General features: G+C 46.5%; 3 protein-coding genes across 4 annotated transcripts in view; 1 reads left to right on the forward strand and 2 right to left on the reverse strand.

Moving 5' to 3' along the window:
- Positions 1 to 3,867: 3,867 nt before the first annotated feature.
- Positions 3,868 to 10,517, forward strand: LOC108031064 (transcriptional repressor scratch 1). The gene is made up of 4 exons (XM_017104272.3): positions 3,868 to 4,157; positions 7,816 to 8,279; positions 8,360 to 8,849; positions 8,921 to 10,517. Exons 2-4 carry the CDS (start codon positions 7,840 to 7,842, stop codon positions 9,332 to 9,334), a joined length of 1,344 nt encoding a protein of 447 aa, XP_016959761.1. The 5' UTR covers positions 3,868 to 4,157; positions 7,816 to 7,839; the 3' UTR covers positions 9,335 to 10,517.
- An 82-nt stretch (positions 10,518 to 10,599) lies between these two features.
- LOC108028415 (probable protein phosphatase 2C T23F11.1) lies at positions 10,600 to 12,111 on the reverse strand. The gene is made up of 2 exons (XM_017100237.3): positions 11,928 to 12,111; positions 10,600 to 11,878 (listed from the first exon to the last, which is right to left on the reverse strand). Exon 2 carries the CDS (start codon positions 11,870 to 11,872, stop codon positions 10,811 to 10,813), a length of 1,062 nt encoding a protein of 353 aa, XP_016955726.1. The 5' UTR covers positions 11,873 to 11,878; positions 11,928 to 12,111; the 3' UTR covers positions 10,600 to 10,810.
- Positions 12,112 to 15,828: 3,717 nt separating this feature from the next.
- LOC108028802 (homeodomain-interacting protein kinase 2) overlaps positions 15,829 to 20,918 on the reverse strand; it is a 36,070-nt gene continuing 30,980 nt past the window's right edge. For both annotated transcript variants that reach the window (XM_017100789.3, XM_050886520.1), the window contains 4 exons: positions 20,479 to 20,826; positions 19,828 to 20,417; positions 19,441 to 19,766; positions 15,829 to 19,343 (listed from right to left, as the gene is read on the reverse strand). In XM_017100789.3, the coding sequence (XP_016956278.1) occupies positions 19,623 to 19,766; positions 19,828 to 20,417; positions 20,479 to 20,826 (1,082 nt within the window). In that variant the 3' untranslated portion in view covers positions 15,829 to 19,343; positions 19,441 to 19,622. The remainder of the gene's footprint in view (positions 19,344 to 19,440; positions 19,767 to 19,827; positions 20,418 to 20,478; positions 20,827 to 20,918) is intronic.

Raw genomic sequence — 20,918 nt, forward strand, 5'->3', positions numbered from 1 at the left:
TAACGCGTTTTCACACTAATTTCGGTCTGGTATTTAAATACTGACTTTGTGTCCTACATGTCTTCTACATGTAGAATATGTAGAATCGAATCAAACCTGGTCAAAAATAATAAGGACCTCAAGAAATGATGTGTAATTTTAAATTAAGAAGTTTTTTTTGAACTAATGTTATCAACGCATTTAATCAACACTATAGTACGCACTAAATTATTGTTTGTTAAATGAAGAAGGAAATCTTATATTTTATTTTCCATTAAACTTTTAATAAAGCAGTTAACACTTTTGATCGTTTGAGCATTATTCCGCTCCAGGTTAATAACTCAATCCGCAGGCTGGGCCAATTATAGAATTATAGACGGGTAAAGTTCATTGACCAAATCAGCTTTCCATTACACTCGGCTGTTTTAGTTTTCCTCATGTGGCGGCTGTTAAAAATAAGGAAAACAAAAACATTTCCGCTTTTGTTTCTTTGAATTTTGACACGGTTGATGTTTGGCTGCCATTGCACATGGCACTTGGGTGCCTCCGCCCCATCCTCCCAGCCCAGGTCCCTCCCCAATCCTCAATAAACAGCCACTGATTCAAGTGGCGGCACATGCCAACCGCTCCTCCAGCCCTCCAGCCCTCCATCTCCACAGTCGCCACCCCGAAAATATTCGTATGGGCCTTGCAAAGTGGCAGCCACCTACGGAATCGCTATCGCTCCACTTGCTCTTGGAAAGTTCTCGGAGATCGGGGATCGGGGATCGGGAAACGGGATTTGGAGTTTGAACTTCCCGCAGCCGTACTGCAGCTCTCCCCTAATTGGTATAAATAGAACTTTATGATCTCGCCACGGAACGGCACGATCCCAAACGCCCAGGAATTACTCACATATCCGGCCTGGTGGCATGTTCCCTCTCCGAAAGTCAGGTGCCCCTCCATCCGTCCGCCGAAACCCTTGAAGAATTCCTGTAAACAGGATGCGAAAGTCAGGAATTGGGTGCTGAAGTCGCACTACTCCGCATAAATTATGGCCACTCGAGTTCGACTTCGATCCATCCTCACAATTTCGGGAACAAATCACTAACCCACACCATTGGAAAAGTGTTCGCCGAACAAAGGAGCGGAAAATTGTGTGTGCTTTCCCGCTTTCTTTCTTGTTGAATTTCGCATTAAGGCGGATTCCGCTTACTTATCTGCGTAAATAATTGGACACCCTCCGCCGTCTGGAATTCGCGGATGTGAATGCGATTCACTCGCGGTTTCAATGCAGACGAGGTGGTGGCCAAGGCAAGTGCACCACGTACCCCTTGCATGTTACCTACGCAGAGAATAAGAGCCGAACCACCCGATCTTGACGGGAGCAGTTAAAAATAAAGATCCAGGGGCACTTAATAACCCGTCATGCACTGAGCGAAATTGGTATATAGTATGGCATAGCCTTAACAGGGATTCAATCTTGACCCAGGAAAACTTGCCCGGACTTAAAATTATTTTTGGGACCAAACAATTATGATATACCTGGTGTTCATGTTGCTCACCAGAGCATTCTTGCAGTGTAGAGTTGGGTATGGGAGATCGGACCACGCAATTGCGCAGCAAGTGAGAAAAACTTACGGGGTCCAGAGGAGTTTCAGAGGCTGGGGGCTCAGGCTGGAACCAGGACGAAAATAGATTTATGGCCGCCAGTCGCGACGGAGTCTTCGGCGGTTTTCAAGAATCGCTCGCTCAGGGTGAGGCCGTGGGGCATGGCTGTGCCACCATAAAGCCGGCTGATCCACTGCGATTTGCCGGGCTATCAGTTGGGGACACTTCCTTTGTGCCCGCTGCTTTCTTCTCTTATTAATTGCCGTGATTAAAGTCGGCGCACGATGTCTTTAGCACATGTCACACTTGGCAGAAGGCCTTTCCTTTCCCGGGTCCAAAGCTCCGCCGTGCTCGTAATGCATGGCTGTGGCCCATCCTGACCTTACCACTCAAATTGCATTTCCATGTTGGCGCCAGACAAAGCCCACCCCTTCGTTTCCACTTTTCCCCGTGCCAGCCCCAGCCCCAGCCCCAGGCCAGTTTTCTTTGTCTTCGGTGCGTGGGCTGCAAGTTGTAGAGTGTGAAAATGCCGCAAGAAGTGCGAAAAACCGGGCCGTAAAGACAGGGGCGGGGAAGCACTAAACAGATTAGTTGGAGAAGGGGTGGCCTTATAAATAAACCCATTACAATCCTACAATCCCCGCCCAACTGCAAGATCTTTTGTGAAACATCAAAAACCAATTCGAACCAGAACCAACAGACCGTCGCTCGGCATAAATCATATCGAATATATAGAAAATACGTTAGCACCCAATACATCCGAAGCCCCGAGCGAAGGAAAACCACCCAAAAGGGGCGACATTAAGTTCATTACGCCTGAAAAGCCGAAATGAAGAGTGGAAGAAGCGAGTGAAAGCGGGAGAGGCGACGACAACACCTGTGAGAGATCCGTTTGGGGCTTCCGAAGGCCAAGGAGGTGGGGAACTCGCGGAGAGTGGAAAATTCTGGGGGAGATGGGGTGGTGGCACAGGTGAGCCAGTCTATTTTGGATGTCCGCAACAAGTACGCAAGCGAGGAAAATGCCAAATTGCATACGACTGCGTCACTCTTCGAGAAGAGCAATAATCAGCGGGAGAAGAATCTGGGAAAGATCGAGGAGGCGGGGAGCCGGCACAGAAGAAACTGCCCAACCACGAAGCGAGAGGATCCCCACGAGTCCCCACTCTCTCCGCCGCTCTTTCTAGGCAAATCAGCATGGGGCAGGCGAAAACACACTGACACATGGGGCACATTCTAACAGCCCGGGTCACAAAAGTAGTAAAGTATCTCTAAAATGCATTGCCAACAAACGAAAAATGAGGGAAACCGAGATACTAACAATACTACCTGAACAATTCTTTAACATTTGGTGTTTCAAATCTAGATTTAGTTAGAGTTTTCATTGTGGTTTCTCCAAGATTTTCAGAGGTAATATAAACTATACTATAGTCCGAGAAGATGCCAACATTAAACGAAACAAGATTTATGGTAAAGATATGTTCCCAAGAGATTGCTCCTATTGCAATCACCCCCTCTGTTTTGCACCGAGTGTGTGAGGTTTTTGACACTGACTGCGGATCGTTAGAAGAATTCTGCGCAGTGGTCCTGCCAGCAGGAGCCTCGCCACCTCGAGAGCAGTTTTCCCTTTCGGAAAATTCGGCGAAGGCGAGGGGGAGAAGAGAGTAGAGAGTAGAGAGCGGTAGCATAATGAAAACATTATTTTCGATTTATTTTTAACCGCGCACACTTGTTCCTCCGTCGCAGTCGCTGCCGGCGTCGCTGCCTGCGCCGTGGTTCGTTCTCGGAGTTGTGTTCGATGCGATCCCGATCCTCGGGAAGAGCGGCCAACAGCTGCTGGCTGTCGTCCACGTCCACGTCGACCTCCTCCCCCAGCAGCGCCATTCCCTGCGGCGGTTCGTTCCGTGTCTGTTGCTCTGCGTCAGCTTCGTCACCTCCTCGACGTGGATGCGGATGTGCACGGAGAGAAATTGGGGTCCCCGTCGTAATTAAGCATCATATCTGTCTGAAGATTACTTTGGTTTTAGATCTTCAGAGCCTAGAATTTCGCCTAATACATGGATCACATCCTACTGCCATGATAAGAATTACTTTCTCCTTGAATCGGAAGCGTTTATAATATACTTTTTAATTACGATACATGGGAATTCCCTGGTCTCCCAGTGTAGTTTCCGGCAGCAGAAACGTAGGAGAGGCTGTGAGAGGAGCGGAGACCGCGAGGCAGACGCCGCCGGAGGCAGAAGAACCGACTTGGCAGCGGCGGCCGCAAGATGTAAAAACTGTAAGTGGTCAGGCGAAGAACGCTCAGTTCTTCCTGGGATCTCGCTGCGAGCGCTCGCCTTTACGGATGCGCAATCCGTCCGTGCGACTAACTAATCGGCTCGACACCTATCGAGGATCACTACCGCGAACCCCAAAAGCAGCGCACACCCATTACCCCCGCGAACTCTTGGCGGGTGATGAAACTCGCGGCACTGGTTCTCCGCGTGTGATATACCATCGATTTCTCATCGGCAACTGAATCATCCGTCTATATACGGGACAGAGCGACGAGGGTGGATCGTGTACCCAAACTAGTCGAGCTGCGTGGGGTGAGTTGGCAAAAAACAAGTGAGTGAAAGGCGAGGGAAAGCGAGAGGAAATCACGCGGGCTTTTCCCCGAACTTGAGGATTTCGCTTTTCCATTTCCCACCTTCGCCACCTTTTCGGTTACACAATAGAACACATAACTATTGCCCAGGAACCGCAACAAGATCGAAGCAAATCTGCTGGCAAATTGGGCCAAGAGATTCGCGTGACTGCGAGTGAGCGGCGTTTTCCGATCCCCACGGCGGACCCCCCCTTAGAGCACCCTCGGCCAGAGCGCACCGCACTTGTTAAATTAATATTATTATTTCTTTTGATATTTTGACATTTACGTGAGCAATGTTTGCATTGGCAATGAGCTTCTGGGAACGGGAAATAGTGGCCGGGAACGCGCAGTATAGAATTAGAATAACACATAGGTGCAGCCATTGTCTCGCGGTGGTAAGTGCGTAGATCCTCACCCCAATTAGGCGCACGAAACACCAGATATACCTGATCAATCTCGCGGTTCGGCGGCTAATTACCTGGCGTGATTTACAGGTGAAGCCTGCTCCTTTGTGTCCTTACCGTCCGAATGTTTATGGCCCCGGATCCGTAAACAAACCATCTGAATGGGAGCGGCAACGGGAACGGGCACTGCAGTTGGGGCAACGATTGATGAGGGCCTGCGTTGTGGGGTAAACAAAACCGAACGCCCGAATCCAAACATTTCAATCGAAGCGCAGTGGGGGTGGAACGGGACTATCTGGTATACACGGTGTGTGTGGTGCATGTGGTGTGTGTGGTGTTCGAGGTGCATGGCATTGACTCTGGACTGGGAAACAGCCAGAGGTTGAGGCTGGCGCTCGGATTTTGTTTATTGTGCATTCGCATTTTCAAGTTTGAACTAAAATGTAAACTATGCAAGGGATCACTGCCTACTGCCCCTTGGGATCGGATCGGGCAGATCGGACCAGGTATTTATAGATGCCCGGGAGCGAAAGAAAGACGCACGCTAAGGCCACCGAAGCCACCTCTGCTGGCCGTCAGCACTTCTCTTGGCCTCTGTGTACATTAACAGGACTTTGAACTCTTCCCCGGTCCAGAAATACGGACCCGGACCATACCAATACCAGCTGCACGGCCGGAGATCTCAGGGTGGAGACCCGCAATTTGCGCCGCCGGGGAAACGAAAATGGCGAAAAGTTAAATATTTTACTCGGCCCGCGGTCCATTGTTCGGTGCACATGGAATGCCCGAGTTACGGCAGGGGGCACTAAATGAATCATCCGGTTAAGGGGAGTCTAAGCAGCTTAAATACACTGGGAAAAATAAAAACCGCCGTGTTTTAAACCATTACAAATTTTTGTAGTAAGAGAGAGTTACTTTAAGTAAGGGATATTATCAGTTTCAAGATACCCAGTTCTCCAACTTTACTTGCTTTTTAGTAGACATACACAGCATTATGGATCCCACCTAAGAACTTCTTGGTCCCCAATGCTTTTCGTTAGACTTCAAGGCTTGTATCGAAGATCCCTACCCACCTTCGCGCTGTCATCTGCGATTACCGATCGCAATCGCACGGGGCCGCGGAATAATTAATTAACGGCCTGTCAGAGAAACATGCGACATTTCGTATGCCCCAAGCGATTCTGACATCGGAAATATGGCGCAGACATTGCTTTTGGGGGGAGGCATCCGCCAGTACATATGGGGCACACGGGCTTATGGAGGAGGCAGGACGGAGGAGGTCCACCGATCACTTGTCAGCTGTTTTCCCCGGCGAATTCTCAGACGCATATTGTTCTTTTCCGACTTGGGGCGTTTGGTGTTCGATGGAAATCGGGTATTCAAATGACGTGATTAGGTGGAAAATGGCATACATTTGAGTGCTATATTTAAAAGTATACGGCAACCACCTGGGAACAGGGTCTCAGGTGGTGGGGCGTATAAATAAATGGGCCGCAAATTGGCAAGACACAAATTATGGATGTCTGGCGGCATTTCGCTCACACCCACTCAAAGGGGGAAGGGGCGGCGTATAATTATTTCATGGAAAACCACTTTCGAACACCTTTGGCCACCTCGGCAGCAGAAGAATTCCGCTTAATTGCCGCAAAAACATTTTGATGTACTGCTCCCCGAGGAGAGGGCGATGGGAATTGGCAGCTAAGGAGGCGCAACAGGTTGCAGATTTCGTTGGCGAGGGCGGATGGCACATGTTTAGCTGGGGTATTTCGGGGGGAGATTTTCACCCACACTTTCCCTCGGACCCGAAATAAAATATATCTACATCACGCGGCTGGCCTCAGGCAAACACAGAGAACGTTAGAGAAACAAACAAATCGGAAAGCGAGAGCAAATTTCGAGCCCAAAACAGCCGCCGCAGTACTGCACATGACCTCCTCAAGAGTGGAAAACCGCTCGGATCACCAATCTTAGTCCCCCTCGAAGGGGATTGTACCCCCGGATTCTTCAATGAGTTTGGTTATTCAGACCATATTTTGGGGGCAGAAAAACAAAGGAGAAAACTTTCCCATGATAAACAAACGATTGGGAGCGATGAGGCATATAAAAACACGATGGTGCTTCACAGAAAATAAGAGGAGAGTTATAAGGAAAAAAAAAACAAAATAAATTAAGTCATTTTAAGATGAAAATATTTTCGTATATGAGCTCCTAGCATGACCAAGGCCCCGAACTCTTCCCTGTGTAGCCCCAGTACAGTAAACTCTCAGAGTTGGGGTACCCACTTATTGCCGGACCCACCTGACTCTCGGTTGCGCCAATTATGTGCGAGATTAATCAATGCCAAGACAACATGGGCAAATTAAGCGCACTCATTTCGACATCAATTTATTTGACCACGCAAAGAGGCGAAGATGGCGGGCACCACCAGACCCACCAGACCCACCAGATCCACCAGCGAATCAGCACCACCGCCACCAACAGAAGCCAACAAGTGCCAGAATGCGAGTCAGAATGGGAATCAGAATGCAATATGCAGCGTGCAATGACGTTAATCATACGCCCCGTGGGCGCTGCTCACCCTCAACCATGTGCGATAATTCCCATTCGGCAATGATGATGATGCAGACGACTTTGGCTCACATCGCAGACTCTGAGTGTGGCCTCTCGACTCTGTCCTTAATTATAAATTGATGCATTTTCAAATAAACAAACAAGAATTATGGCGCAGGAAGATCTACGATAGGTGGGGTGATAGATGGCGGCGATCGCACGGTGGATGTGCGTTCCGAAGGGGCTTCTCATGCCGAAAAATTCGATTATTGGTGTATTTTTGTGCACTTTGAAAGACATAACGAACCACTAATTTGAAAGCGAAAGCCAAAAGTCTTTTAATTAATGGGGTAACTACTGGATATGATTCCTTCACACCGCATAGGGAGCTGTGAAATGGGGCTGGGTTGTAAACTGGAGGTTATTCTACATGGTTGAATTTTAGCAGCTAAGATGCAAGCTAGTTCATAAACAATATACTCGTATACCTGAAACGCTGCGGAATATTTTGAATTTCCCATGATATTTATAGTTTAGTACTTTGACGATGTGGCCTATTTTAGCTAGGTAGTGACGCACCAAGTGCGCATTAAGCAGGTTTCTGTAGGAATATTTGGGATTTCGTCATGCCGTTTCATCATAGAAATTCCCCGTGTCTTGCAGGCATTTCACCACCTCTGCAACACAATGACGAAGGACCAGCAGGCCACGCCGATTCCCGAGGAGCTGTACAACCTCACCCAGTTGGCGGAGGTCACTCTGGCGGCGGGTCCTCTGAGCACAGCCGAGGCGAAGCCAGCACCCGTTGGTGGAGCTAGTCTCTATGCCTCCTCGGATGACGAGTCCAACCACTACAGCCACAAGGTGTTCGACCGCAGGAAATCGCGCCGCTGCACCATCTCCGACTCGAATTCCTGCACCAGCAGCAGTTCCAGTTCCACCTCCAGCCTGCAGTCCTCGGAGGACCACCGCCTGGGACTCCAGGGGCATTCGGCAGAGCACCACCATGCGGAGCAGGGCGAGATCCTCAGCACCACTTCGCTGCTGGAGGACGAGCACATCTGCCCCGAATGCGGCAAGAAGTATTCCACATCCTCCAATCTAGCGCGTCACAGACAAACCCACAGGTGAATGGCTCTTAGCATATTTCGCAATTTATAATAATAATTAATAATTTTGTTGAATTCTCTAATTCCCTTCCCATCAGGTCGATCATGGACAAGAAGGCGCGTCATTGTCCCTATTGCGAGAAGGTGTACGTCTCGATGCCTGCGTACTCGATGCACGTGAGGACCCACAACCAGGGCTGCGAGTGCCCCACCTGCGGCAAATGCTTCTCGAGACCCTGGCTCCTCCAGGGCCACATCCGCACCCACACCGGCGAGAAGCCCTTCAAGTGCAGCGTGTGCCAGAAGGCCTTCGCCGACAAGAGCAACCTGCGCGCCCACATCCAGACGCACTCGAACACCAAGCCACACACCTGCGCCCGTTGCGGCAAGGCCTTTGCCCTCAAGTCCTACCTCTACAAGCACGAGGAGTCCTCCTGCATGAAGAACCGCGGTGGGGTCTCGGGATCGGGATCTGGATCCGGCACGGGCGTGGGCTCAACTTCCAGTAACCGACCTCCCACATCGCCCAAGAGGCAGCAGTTGGAGGTGGGAAGCGGTTCCAGCTTGGCATTGGTTCCTGCCCCCATGGTGAGTTACCAAATATATGAAACACTCAATCTCAAATAGTTAACCTTTACTATGTTCGTTATTTCTTGCAGTGTGCTGCTCCTGATTCGGCGAAATCCACGCTGGCCAACAAGCTCCTGCAAAAGGAGAAGGAGCGCAGACAGGCCTTGGCCTTTCAGGGATACCCATCTGCAGCCGAGATACATCCTTACAGCCAGGCTGCTGCTGCCCTGGAGGAGTACGAGAAGTTTAAGCGGATCAACGTGATCCAGCCCACGGTCCTGCCCCACAGGATTCCCAGCCTCTACCACGATCTGCCCACCTTGCCCCTGTCCTTGCCCTATCACTTTCAGGCCCAGAGCACGGGCACTCAAGGGGTGGGGGCCATGGCAATCACCACCTCCACGCAGGAGCAGCCTGTTGACTTTTCGCCCAAGAACAACTTCACACACTCGGCCAAGACGAGTCCCTTCGAGCTGACTGGGAACTACGCCATGGTGGCGTAGGAGACCACCGACCAGGACACCAAGCAAAAGACACCGGAGAGAGCAAGAGCACTACCTACACCGATTCGAGGAGACCCTTTTCAAAACCCACTAAAACCAAACCCTAACTAAACCAAGTCCAACCAAAGCCCCCGAAACCAGGACCTTTTCTTACTGTAGTCAACGAATATGTGATAAAAATGCAAAAGAGCTAAAGTACCATTAGAGAGTAGATGATTCCAGAAAGCTTATCGAGCAGAAGAGTTCTCTCTTCTCTCCTCCAAAAAGAACCCCACATGCGACGGGGTATATACACAGTAGTATGTAGAGAGACAGGTTGGATCGATCCCCGATTGATCGTTTGATCTTCACTTAGTTGTAATAAGAGACTTCTTAGAGACTTGCCAAGAACAGCGACAAAAAACCAACGTAACCAGTATTTTTTTATAGCACACGATCATCGATCGAAGAGCGAGAGTTAGAGATACAGCATCCCAAACACGATCGAACAACGCAGCAAAGCTACAAACTTTACACATAGTCATCTAGCATTATGATTTTACAAAGAACTAGGCGTAACCAAAGATACTATTTCTATAGATATTTCTGAATCTGAACGCACACTACTAACCCCCATTAATCACTTTGCATTAAGGCACCGATCGACTTCCTGCTTCCGGCACGGAAGTCGGTCCAAACGAGAGAATTTCTAGTCTTTATCTGTAAATTCAGCGCACATTTGGCGAAAGAACCAGGGGGGTCCTCGAGATCCCCGTGCCTTCTTGTGCCTTCTTGTGCGTGGCGTTATTTTAAGCACTTTACGGCCGCATGTGGTGCAATAATTGACATAACTGTAGCACTAATTAGCCCCTACCACATACACACCATCACTTTCACGTAGAAATCTGTATATTTTAATTTTATTTCATCTCGTTTCGGAGGGATTGCTTATGTACTGTAGCACTGGCCCCCTAGTTACCGAGAGACAGACACCCACTGCATTTCGTAAGCTCCGACTCGACCTACAGCTAACGCACCAAAGATACTTCGATTTAGATGCAGACGCATACTACCTTTATATACTCGTACTTACCATATACACCAACAGATATATATACACGTATACGTAGCTCTTAGACTGTATTATAGACTTGCACATTGATTCGAATTAAATGAGAGATCCATAGATCCCACAAAAACTGTAGACTGAATGGGTTCTTCTTTGAAATTCGGGAGGAGGCAGTGGAAAATCTCTATTTGAGATCCTGGATCAATCAGAAACTATCTATGGGTGTTTTTTTATTGGAACATAACAATACATTTTAGATGCCAAAGCGGTGGAAAAGATTCGAAAACAACATATCCGACTGTAAATTTTGTGGTGCCATCAGTGTGAGGATCACTAGTACGATGGCCCGAAGCAAGCGATTAATTGCGAGGGCCAAACAACGAGGAACGGAAAACGCAGAACAGAAAAACAAAACAGATGCGGTGCGGTTAGGATTTCTTCTTCGGGGATTCGCTTTCGCGAAGGCCGAAGCCCAGGCCCAGTCGCGAGGCGGAGGTGCCCGGAGATCCCTGGGAAAAGGGAGTGACCACCTTCAGGACCGGCTGCTCCTTGATGTCGCCCACGGTCTCCACGGGGGTCTTCCGCTTGCCCCCGCAGCGCACCACCAGATCCTCGTAGCTCTGGTTGTGCAGCAGGCACACCAGGATCACGGTCATATTGTCGCCTCCCAGGCCGCTCGTGTGGCCGTCCGGAGCCAGGCAGTTGTTCATCAGCTCCTCGCAGATGGCCTCCGGTTCGAGGCCGTCGCCAATGCGCCTGCGCACAAACTGACAGACCTCAGAGCTGGTCATCACATCCCAAATGCCGTCGCAGGCAAGGAGCACGAACTCCCAGTCGTCGGTGATGTCACGGACCTCCACGTCCGGATTGGCCGTCACGATCTGATCCTCGGGACCCTTCTGCGAGTTCTTCTTGTAGATGAAGTCGCCGAGGGCGCGGGAGAGGGCCAGGTTGCCGTTGACCCGGTTGAACTCCACCCAACCGCCGCCGGCCAGAATGCGCTTGGTCTCCGCCTCATCGTTGGGCTTGTGGTCCACGGACAGGGCCTGAACCATGCCGGAAACGCAGGCTATGGCCCGCGAGTCGCCAGCATTGGCGCAGTACAGGCGCCGCTCGCGGATGAGCACCACCACGGCCGTGGATCCTGCGCTTTGCTCCCCAAAGGACCCGTTGTGCAGCATCTCGCGGTCGAAGTCGAGGAAGGCCCTCTTTAAGGCCATCTCCACGCCGTTGTCCCTGTACTCGGGCCTCTTGGTCACGAACTTGTGCAGGTGCTTGCCCGCGAACTTGGCCACCGCCGCTCCACCATGGCCATCGTAGACGGCGAAGAAGGCCGCCTGCGGATCCTCCGGCAGGGCCAGAATGTGGGTGTGGGCATCCTCCATCTCCACGCGCCATCCCTGCATGCAACTGGACCCCACGCGGTACGCAGCATTCCCACAGCAGGCCGAGTCCTTCGTGGTCACCGGCTCCGACAGCGTCTGGCCCATAATGAACTTAAGAAACGAGTAAGCCATCGCCCAATCAACAGCGCCGGATACTCACTCTGGGTCTCTAAATCGGTCGCTTTGTCCCTCGGTCTCTGCTGGGCTCGGCTTGGCTTGAAGTCCTCTTCTGCTGGTTAATCCTTAGTTGCAGGAGTAAGTAAGTCTATTTGTCTGGGATCGCCCAAACGGTGTTTGGAATTTAGACGACTGAATGGGCAGGGCCCTCTTTGCTTTGATTGATGATTGGCGGCCAATGTGCTAAAATCTATTCTTCACCCTGAAAAGTATACTATACTTACTTCTCAGTATTTGGACCGCGAATGATCAGAAAAAATGATATCCACATGCATAAAATCGTATCTGTTCCGGTGCCATCGGAACCCCTTTTTTAATAAAAAACAGTTTTGCATTTCATTTTTAAATGTTTTGCTTTGTATTTGTTATTTGTTGTCGTTTTTTGTTTCTCTTTCTTTTTTGTTCTTTTCTTTGTATGTTTTTTATAATTTTGTTTACTTTGATAGCGCTTGTTTTCATATACACAAATACATTTAGGTATATAATGGTACACGCATATCGCGCTTATTAAATCTTGATCGTTTCATATATAGACATTTATTTGTAATTGTTTGTTGTGGCTGTAGATTACTACACGTTTATCCTTTTAGGCATATGTACGAGAGTATGTAATAATCATAATTTATATGCATTCGCATCTGTGAGTTGGTGTATCTGCCCCTTTGTCCCTATCTGTATCTGTATCTGCATCTGCGTTCGTGTGAGTTTTTGAGTTTCACAATTCTTAATTATTCCATTTTGTATATATTCTCTTTAAAGTGTAAAGACACTAAATTTCACAATGTTCGATTTCTCTTCCCCCAAGGGCACAGAGAGCATCCCCTGTGCCCCGAAGATCCCGAAGATACGGGTCTCCGGAGGAGTACTCCAAGCCAGAACTCGCCGAAAATCATTTGGGGGACTAAAGTTGGTTAGTCGTGTGTGTGTGTCTGAGTATGTAAATAAATTACGAAAATGTCGGGCTTATTTGTATCATGTATGTATATAATTTCTATATCGATATAGACGTATTATAAAATCTCTAAACAGCCATAAAAGTCAAAAGTTCTTACTCATATCTATCAATTATCTAGACGCGTTTACACTGCCACTAAGTTGACGTAACTTGAGTTAATCTGTATCATTATCGTTATTTTAATCTGTACTTCTTACTTAACTGCTGCCTAACTCTCGTGAAATCGGAACTCGATTGTTATAGGTTTATCTGTTGGTTAGGGAGGGAACTCTATACATAAATACAAACGTTGCGGCTCATTGTTTCGTTTAGTTTGATTGGATTTGGATTTCGGGCTTGCTTTGGTTTGGTCTCGAGACTTCAATTCAATTGTATTTGCTACGGCTACGATTATTTGTTATTGATAAATTAGCTGGCCTCCTAATCTGCTTGGGGCCCCTCAAAAGGTACGCACATCCGATTAAGACAGAGAGATATCCTTATTACTTCGCGTATATATATTTTGATTCGCATCTAACGCTAGTATCGATAGCTTATCAAGTACAATGCTAAATGTATCGGTGTGCTTGGTTTTTGATATAAGTTTGAATTTCCTTTTCGTCTCCCTCGCTTTCGCTTTCCATTTCCTTAATCCTAAATAAGAGGGACACCAAGTAAAAACATTCAGTACACATTCATAGAGATACTAGTAGAATACTAAAAAGTCGATTAAGTACGTTTAGAATTTGGTGTGGTCAAGTGTTGGTGAATATTTAATGATGTGATGTTGGGTAGACCTCTTCTAATCAAGTGTAGGTTCATTTGTTGTAAAGTGTTGCTGAGTTGAGTGTTGGTGAATACTGGGAATAGCTGGTGTAATCCTTGATAAAGTGTTGGTGAACTTGCTGTAAGCTGTTGGTAAGTTTTTCATATTTTGATTAGATTTATCCAAAAAGCTTTGGAAGTTATGAGTAATTGGTGAATAATTGAGTGGCTGTGTTGCAGTGTTGGTGAAACATGGCAAGGTTGTTCATCAGTGTTGATAATGGTGTTGGTGAGTTGATTTTGACATCTAGAAGCTTGGTTGGTGAGTTGACTTTGACGACAGGACTGGTCAAGGTCGAATCTCTTCGTTGGCGATCGAAAACATTAATATGTTGCGGGTTGCGTTCTTGGGACAGGAGCTTCTGGTTCCACATCACCCGGCAATTCGTTGTTGTCTAACCCAGGGATCCCTTAGTCAAATCTGAGGTCGGGATTCGTAATCGTGCTACTAGGTACTAGGGGAGTCAATGTCGTACATATGAATATGACTTGGTGCCCACGCAAAACAAACCCTACATCTATATCCTAATGGTGTGTTGAGTGATTCAGTGTGTTGATGAGAGGGGTGTGCGCGCACTTTGATTATCCGTCTTTGGTTTACTTTCCGTCACTTCGTAATTGAATGCAAAGCCTGGCCTCTACTCGCCCCTTTCGCTAAACATATCTATATCTGTATATGGATATCGTAATCTCTACTCGAGTTCGTATATAAAAATATTTAAATTCTTTAATCTGAAACGCGCAATCGCCCAGAGTACGGACTGCCTCCGTCACAAGTACATCTATGTTTCGTATATGTCATATATAAAAAGCAAATCCCATAAAAGTGCCCTCTGATCTATTAAAACATATATTGTTTCGATTTCGTTTTCATCACCCAATGACTCCGTTTCGCTCTGGCGTTTACAATTTCTCGCTTGCGTGGAAATCAGCAAAAAGGTACGATCATTTTAAATTCAATATCTTTACCGTAGCTGTACTCGTATATGTCTTAGCGTGTATAATGTCTATGAGTATGATCCCAGCTCTAGCTGCTATTTATCATATTTCGTGTATATATATAACGTATATTGTTGTCTGTTGTTTGGTTTTCTTTAGGTAGGAAATATGCTAGTCTTATAAATTTCGTACATCAACATTTCGGTTATCGTTAAGATCTCTCCTCTTGCGTAGGAAATAATTTCTTAGTTTATAAAATATATCCGCATATATATTCATAGATTAATCTGTGGTAATCTTGTGTGTATTAAAAACATCTAGTGTCGATCCGAACCACAATTTCTTTAAGAGAGTTTTAGAAAGTTCTTCAAGTGAAGGAAACACGAAGAGTATATAATCGTCATATAATTAAGTTACTGGTAGCCTACTAAGTCGGTATTATCCGCATCCGTATCATTATGCTATAATTAATTGGAGAGGGCCCCTGCTAATTGTTTGGATCTCGCTCCAGCTGTCCGAAGTGCGTGTTTCAGTTGTTCAGGTCCAGCTCAAACGAAAGAAATCTAGTTATGGACGGGTTCTTATCAATCTTGTTTGTCAACTTCGCTATTCTCCCTCTAGCCCCATCTGATCAATGCAGATTGGTTTGAAATTTCTGGATCCGGTTCCGGTTCGGCTGCGGTTTCGCTTGCTCTGCTTTGGTAAATGCAAACAAAAATATCTTAACTTTCCGGTAAAAGCTCATCAATTGTTGGTCAATCAAACAACTTCGTGGGGGTGGTTCAATGCTCAAAGTTCAAGGTTCGAGGGGCGTGGCGGGGCGGGGCGTGCGAAATCAATCTATAATCTGCAGAAACCTGGTTGGTCTTTAACTAAATCTAAATCAGCTGAAGCTAGCCTCTTTCGGGGAACTACTTGGCGCTCCCCCAGCCCTAAACTTAAATTGTTTGCACAATTACTTTGACTGGCTAATCTTCGTCGATATTATTGCACAATAACTACGATTATTATTAAGTTCATTCACTAATCGTTTAAACTTAAAAATTATTTACTCCTTTGTAATTTGGTGGGATATATGTTGTATTTGTTGTTCTTCATCGTCATAATCTCCTTTTGTTTTTGATTAATTTGTCTTAAAAGCACTAAGAAATAAAATAACGAACCGAAGAACTGAAGAAAAACGAAGTTTACTATGTCAGTGTGTGTATATTTACGATTTCTGTATTTTGTAGGACATAAGTAAATATAAGCATATATAATTCTGGTAATAGTAAGCAATATATATGGTATATGTTGTGGCTATGTTCCATTATTAAACAAAGTCAAGCAAAGAAACAAAGTAAATTAAAAGTAAATGTAAATGGTTAAAATAGTAAAGTAAAGGCAACTCATCCTCAATTTGATTAAACAAGTACATATGAAATATTGTAGTAAACACCGATTAGCAATTAACGCTTTATAGTATCGTATATCATAATATTTTTGTCGGAAATCGAGAGGACGACGAGTACAAATATTAAGGCTACACAGTTAAAACATTTCTCATTTAAATATATACGTATATTAGAGTGTTTGTGTGGATCTCTCCGTTTTCACCACCTCAGAATCCCTCTTAATTACAAATTTTCCAACAGTGGGCCACAAAAGTCTGCGATCGACCGAGGCCCAGCTGGCTGCGTATTGAGTGTGAGTTTGTTTAATATAAGTTTAAGTTGTTTGTTTGTTTTCTCTTTAAATATAAATGTAATTTGTTGTTTGTTAATATAAATTTAATTTGTCGTTTAATATAAATTTAATTTGTTTGTTTGTTGTTTTCATAAGTCTATTAACGTTTCGTTTTTGTTACATTTAAAGCGTTCTTGATTTGTTTTCTTGGTTTTCCCGTTTGCTTTCTTTTTGATGCTCCTAAACATTGAGTAGAAAGTGAAGAAAAGTTCGTCTGCCCTCGCAGATGTTAGCATATACGTTTATAATATAAGTTTGCACACTGAGTGGGTGCAGGACAAGAAACACAAATCGGAAACACAGATCGCAACTTCCGCTGACATGCTAAACGGTCACACAGCTGTTTTTTATTCAATATCCATGCTTATTTGACTATATACTTTAGTTGAATGGTCCATAAAATTTCTATAAAAAAGAACTTGTTGAATACATCTATGTCTATTATCTAGATAAGTTTCTCTCGACTTTAAACAAGTATCTTAAATCTGCCGAGCTGTTGCTTTCTCTTTTTTTCTTTTTGTCGTTTATTGTTTATTACAATTACAATTGTTAGCTGCTGGTTGCCGTTATTGTTTATACACAAAATATATCCATAATATAAATGTACTCGAACCACGTCTAGATCTAGTTCTCTATATGTTCTGTTTGTATTTACTCGTATATATTCACAACACTAACGTTTCTTAAATACGCCTATGCATGCTACTTGCTCATCCTTCCCTACTACAAAAAAGGTTATTTCTCGGTTGTTAAAAAGTTATTTACTCGGTTAAAAAAACGATTTGTTGTCGTGCTAACGCTATTGAATCCTGCACACTAATTAGTTAACATATAGATGCATATTCCGTATCCGTATCGCAAAAGGTTAATTATAATTTTAGGTAATTTCTATTTGCCGACGCCGACGACGACGACTGACAAAGAACATTCTCCTTCTCGCTTGTTAAAAACTACATCACAATAATTATATGCTAGATATATATCCTTTCCTTCGGAGTTAATTCATCCCGATCCCGAAATCGCCTACTGTACACAGCTGAACTAGGAAGGGGCCGAGGATGGTATAATTAATTTCTGCTCTGTATCAGTATGTTTTTCTTTATCATGGTGCAAGAATCCCTATGGAGACACCACTTGCTCAGCCTTTTTGGCTAAGACAGAGATTATGGTCTGCCATATGTTCCCTGCTCCACGTCTATATAGAAGTGCCATCCTCCAAGGGCCAATTCCCCATTGTCCCAGCTGAGACCACTGGGAAATCGGCCCAAGGGGAACGAAAAATTAGTTGCTGCTCGGTTATTTATACGCGACAAGTTAAGTTTAAGTCTAACTACGAAATACTTTAGGAAACCTATTTAACAAGATTTAGTTTATACTTTATAGATAGGATTTATAGTGGGCGTGTTAAAGTAAGCCAGGTTTGTACATATCAAAATTGCGTTCTATATATTACAGTTTTCTCTGGGGAAAAGCATAAACGAGGGGTTCTTGTAGTGGGGGCAAACTCTAAAAGCCTAAACTGCTAGATTGCTTTCTCTTTTTTTGGTTTTGTACTTTAGTAAACTTTCTCCTGCGCTACCCTAGTCGAAAGAATAACTAATGCGCAGATCGGGTTAAAAACGAAATGGGGAAGTCTAAAATGTTATTTTATAATAACTTGCGCTGATCGGTATTCAGTTTAAAATCGGCTTTCAGTTGGGCTCCGGCTACTGCAGTATCGATACATACATATATATGCGTATTATGTACACTTGTTCCTATATTTATTTGTTGTTGCTCGTTAAACATAATTTAGAATTGGTATCTGTTATCTGTTAATTGTTAATCGTATTTGTAATTCTTTCGCGGCTATTCCTATGAGTGAGTTACGAGTGTGTAAAAAACGTTCGCCTTTGATCCTAATTCTCCCGATCTATCCACTATATCTATGAGCTATGTAATTGTTAGGTTCTCTTTAATGATATCTCCTAGGGTTATCTAGTTTATTTGCTTTTTGTTTGCTAGTAAGGTTTTTGCGGTATTCAATTTGTTGTGGTTCTCTACTAACCTCGTCTAACTCTAGTCCGGCATCATAATCATAACCGTAATCATAATCATAATCTACATCGTTCATCGTCACATCAATTTGTTTTGTTGCTTGTTTGTGTAAAAGGCAAATTGCATAACAATGTTGTTTATTTGTTTTTATGGTTGCTGTTGTTGCGGCTGCTGCTGTTAAGTTTTCGTTTTCGATTTTCTGAGGTACTTGCTAGGGAATTTCGAAGCTTTCTCTTACTGGCTCGCTGGCCTAATGTTGCATGTTCTGGTTGATATATAGTATTCATAATAATAGTGTTACATATGCATGTATATAATATATAAGTGGATATAGAGAATATTATGTGGAAGTTATCAATAAAACACACAACACACATTAATAAAACGCTCTCGTTTCGAAGAAGAACATCTCCCGATATGCCTCTAGTTTGCATATTTCGAGGATATAGAAGCTATAGCTGTGCTGTGTGTGTGGTGTGGGTGTGGCGTTGTGCTAAGTACCACAACTAAGTACCACAAAAAGTTAGCCTGAGCACTGTACACCCAGCTGCGTGTAGGAGTGCTTTACATTTATATTTAATATTATTTAAAAAAAATAATAAAAATTAATAGTAGCAGAAGTGAAATCCTGCGGGATCTCGAAAATAACTAACTGAGAACTGGCGACGAGGGTAGGGACTGGACTTGGATTTGGATGTGGCCTAGCGCTGCCGGCGTGCTTTACGTATTGCTCCTGTGTCTGATGATGTTGCTGCTTCTGCTGCTGCTGCTGCGGTGTCGTCGCTGCCCGCCTGCAGCATGGAGTTGTTGTGAATGATGGTCTGCTGCATGAGCAGCATGAACCACCAGCATTGGGTCAGCTGCAATTGCTGTTGCTGTTGCTGCAACTCTTGGCTCTGCTCCGGATGGTCAACTGCCTCGCCCGAGGCCACAAAAGATCTGGGAATAGAACAAGGATGCACGGTCATTAGCTTCACGTTTTCGACTGGACAGAGAAGTCTGAATTCGGCTCGGCATCCCGGCATTTTCGACTCACTCGAGCGTTGAATCATTCGATCGGGCTCTAGCTCAAGATCATAACAACAGTGGTGGTTGGTGATGGTGTGCGGTGTGTGGTTGGGTGGTTCTTGGTTGTTGGTTGTTGGTTCTGGGTGGATGCACATCCTCGTCCCGCGTCTCTCCTCATTGCCCCTTTCCCCGTCAACTCCCTTCGTCGGCCTACTCAGCCCCATACCATATGTTGGTGGGCGCGAAGTGCGCCGCGTGTTTGCTGGCGGCTACCTGGGCAGGACTGAGCGGTCCAAACTGGCTGTACTGGGTGGGTATCTGGATGTGGGCCGGCAGCGGGTGTGATGGTATAACCTGGTGAAAAAACAATTCACATTAACGTGACATTTCGGTGGCAATGCTGAGATGAACATACCTGACGACTGGAGCTGTTGTGGGCCGGAGGCGGTGCTACCACTGCCCGATTGGCGTAGGCGTAACTGGGGGCCGCCTGCGACACAAACACCGTGGGCCTGCGGTAAATGTCGCCCTGCGCATAAATATCCGGCTGCAGCAAAGCAGCCGCCGCCGTCGAGGATGGCGATCCGCCCAGCGGTGTCCCAGCCTGGTGATGATGATGACCATGACTGTGGTGGTGTGGATGCGGAGCCACCGATGATGGCGGCGGCTGCGTCGATCCTGGTAGTCCCACGCTGCCCGGAGGCGGCTGCGATGGCTGGCGATAGACCTGGGGAGGACCCCACGATGGAGGACCCACGCTGGCCGCCGCAGCTGCAGCTGCAGCAGCCGCTGCTGCAGCCGCCGCGCTGATCGACGAGGATGAGGAGGTGGAACTGCTCTTAGAGTGGGCCAGAGGTGGAGCCACCGATGGGGCCACATAGCTGATTGGCGCCACCGAGGGGGCCTCCCGCTTTGGATGGGCCAGCGGCAGAGCGGCCACTCCTCCTCCCGAAGATGTGGGTGCCCAGGATGAGCGTTTCGTGTCCAACTGCTGGGGCGGAGCACCTAATGAAGAAGTCTCGTTAATTTAAATCCATTTTAAATCCTGTCGATGCTAGCTAATTACCTGAGTACTCCGGGTAGAACTCGGCCGGCTCTTGCTTGGTGGGAATGTGTGGCAAGCTGGCGGAGGACGACGGCTGGCTGGGAACCTGCGGCTGGTAGCCACACTCGCTCTGGGCCATGGCCAGTATGCGCTTCTTCTGGGACTGCCCGGGCTCGTACTTGATGCTGGGCTGCGGCTGTTGGGGCAATACCTGCTGCGGTTGTGGTTGCGGCTGGTACTGCTGCTGTTGCTGCTGTTGCGGCGGCGGAGCAGATTGCTGCTGATGCTGGTGGTGGTGTTTGGGACTTCCCACGGCGGCCGCGGCGGCGGCATGATGACGACGGCGAGCATCCTCCGGATCGTGGTCACCTACGGTTACGCATGGAATTACTAGCTGGACGTGCGATGGCTTATGGCGACTGAGATGCGGCTGAGATTGGGAGGAGCTGGGGCAGAGGACA

This window comes from Drosophila biarmipes, chromosome 3L (assembly GCF_025231255.1).
Source record: "Drosophila biarmipes strain raj3 chromosome 3L, RU_DBia_V1.1, whole genome shotgun sequence".
Taxonomy (NCBI): domain Eukaryota; kingdom Metazoa; phylum Arthropoda; class Insecta; order Diptera; family Drosophilidae; genus Drosophila; species Drosophila biarmipes.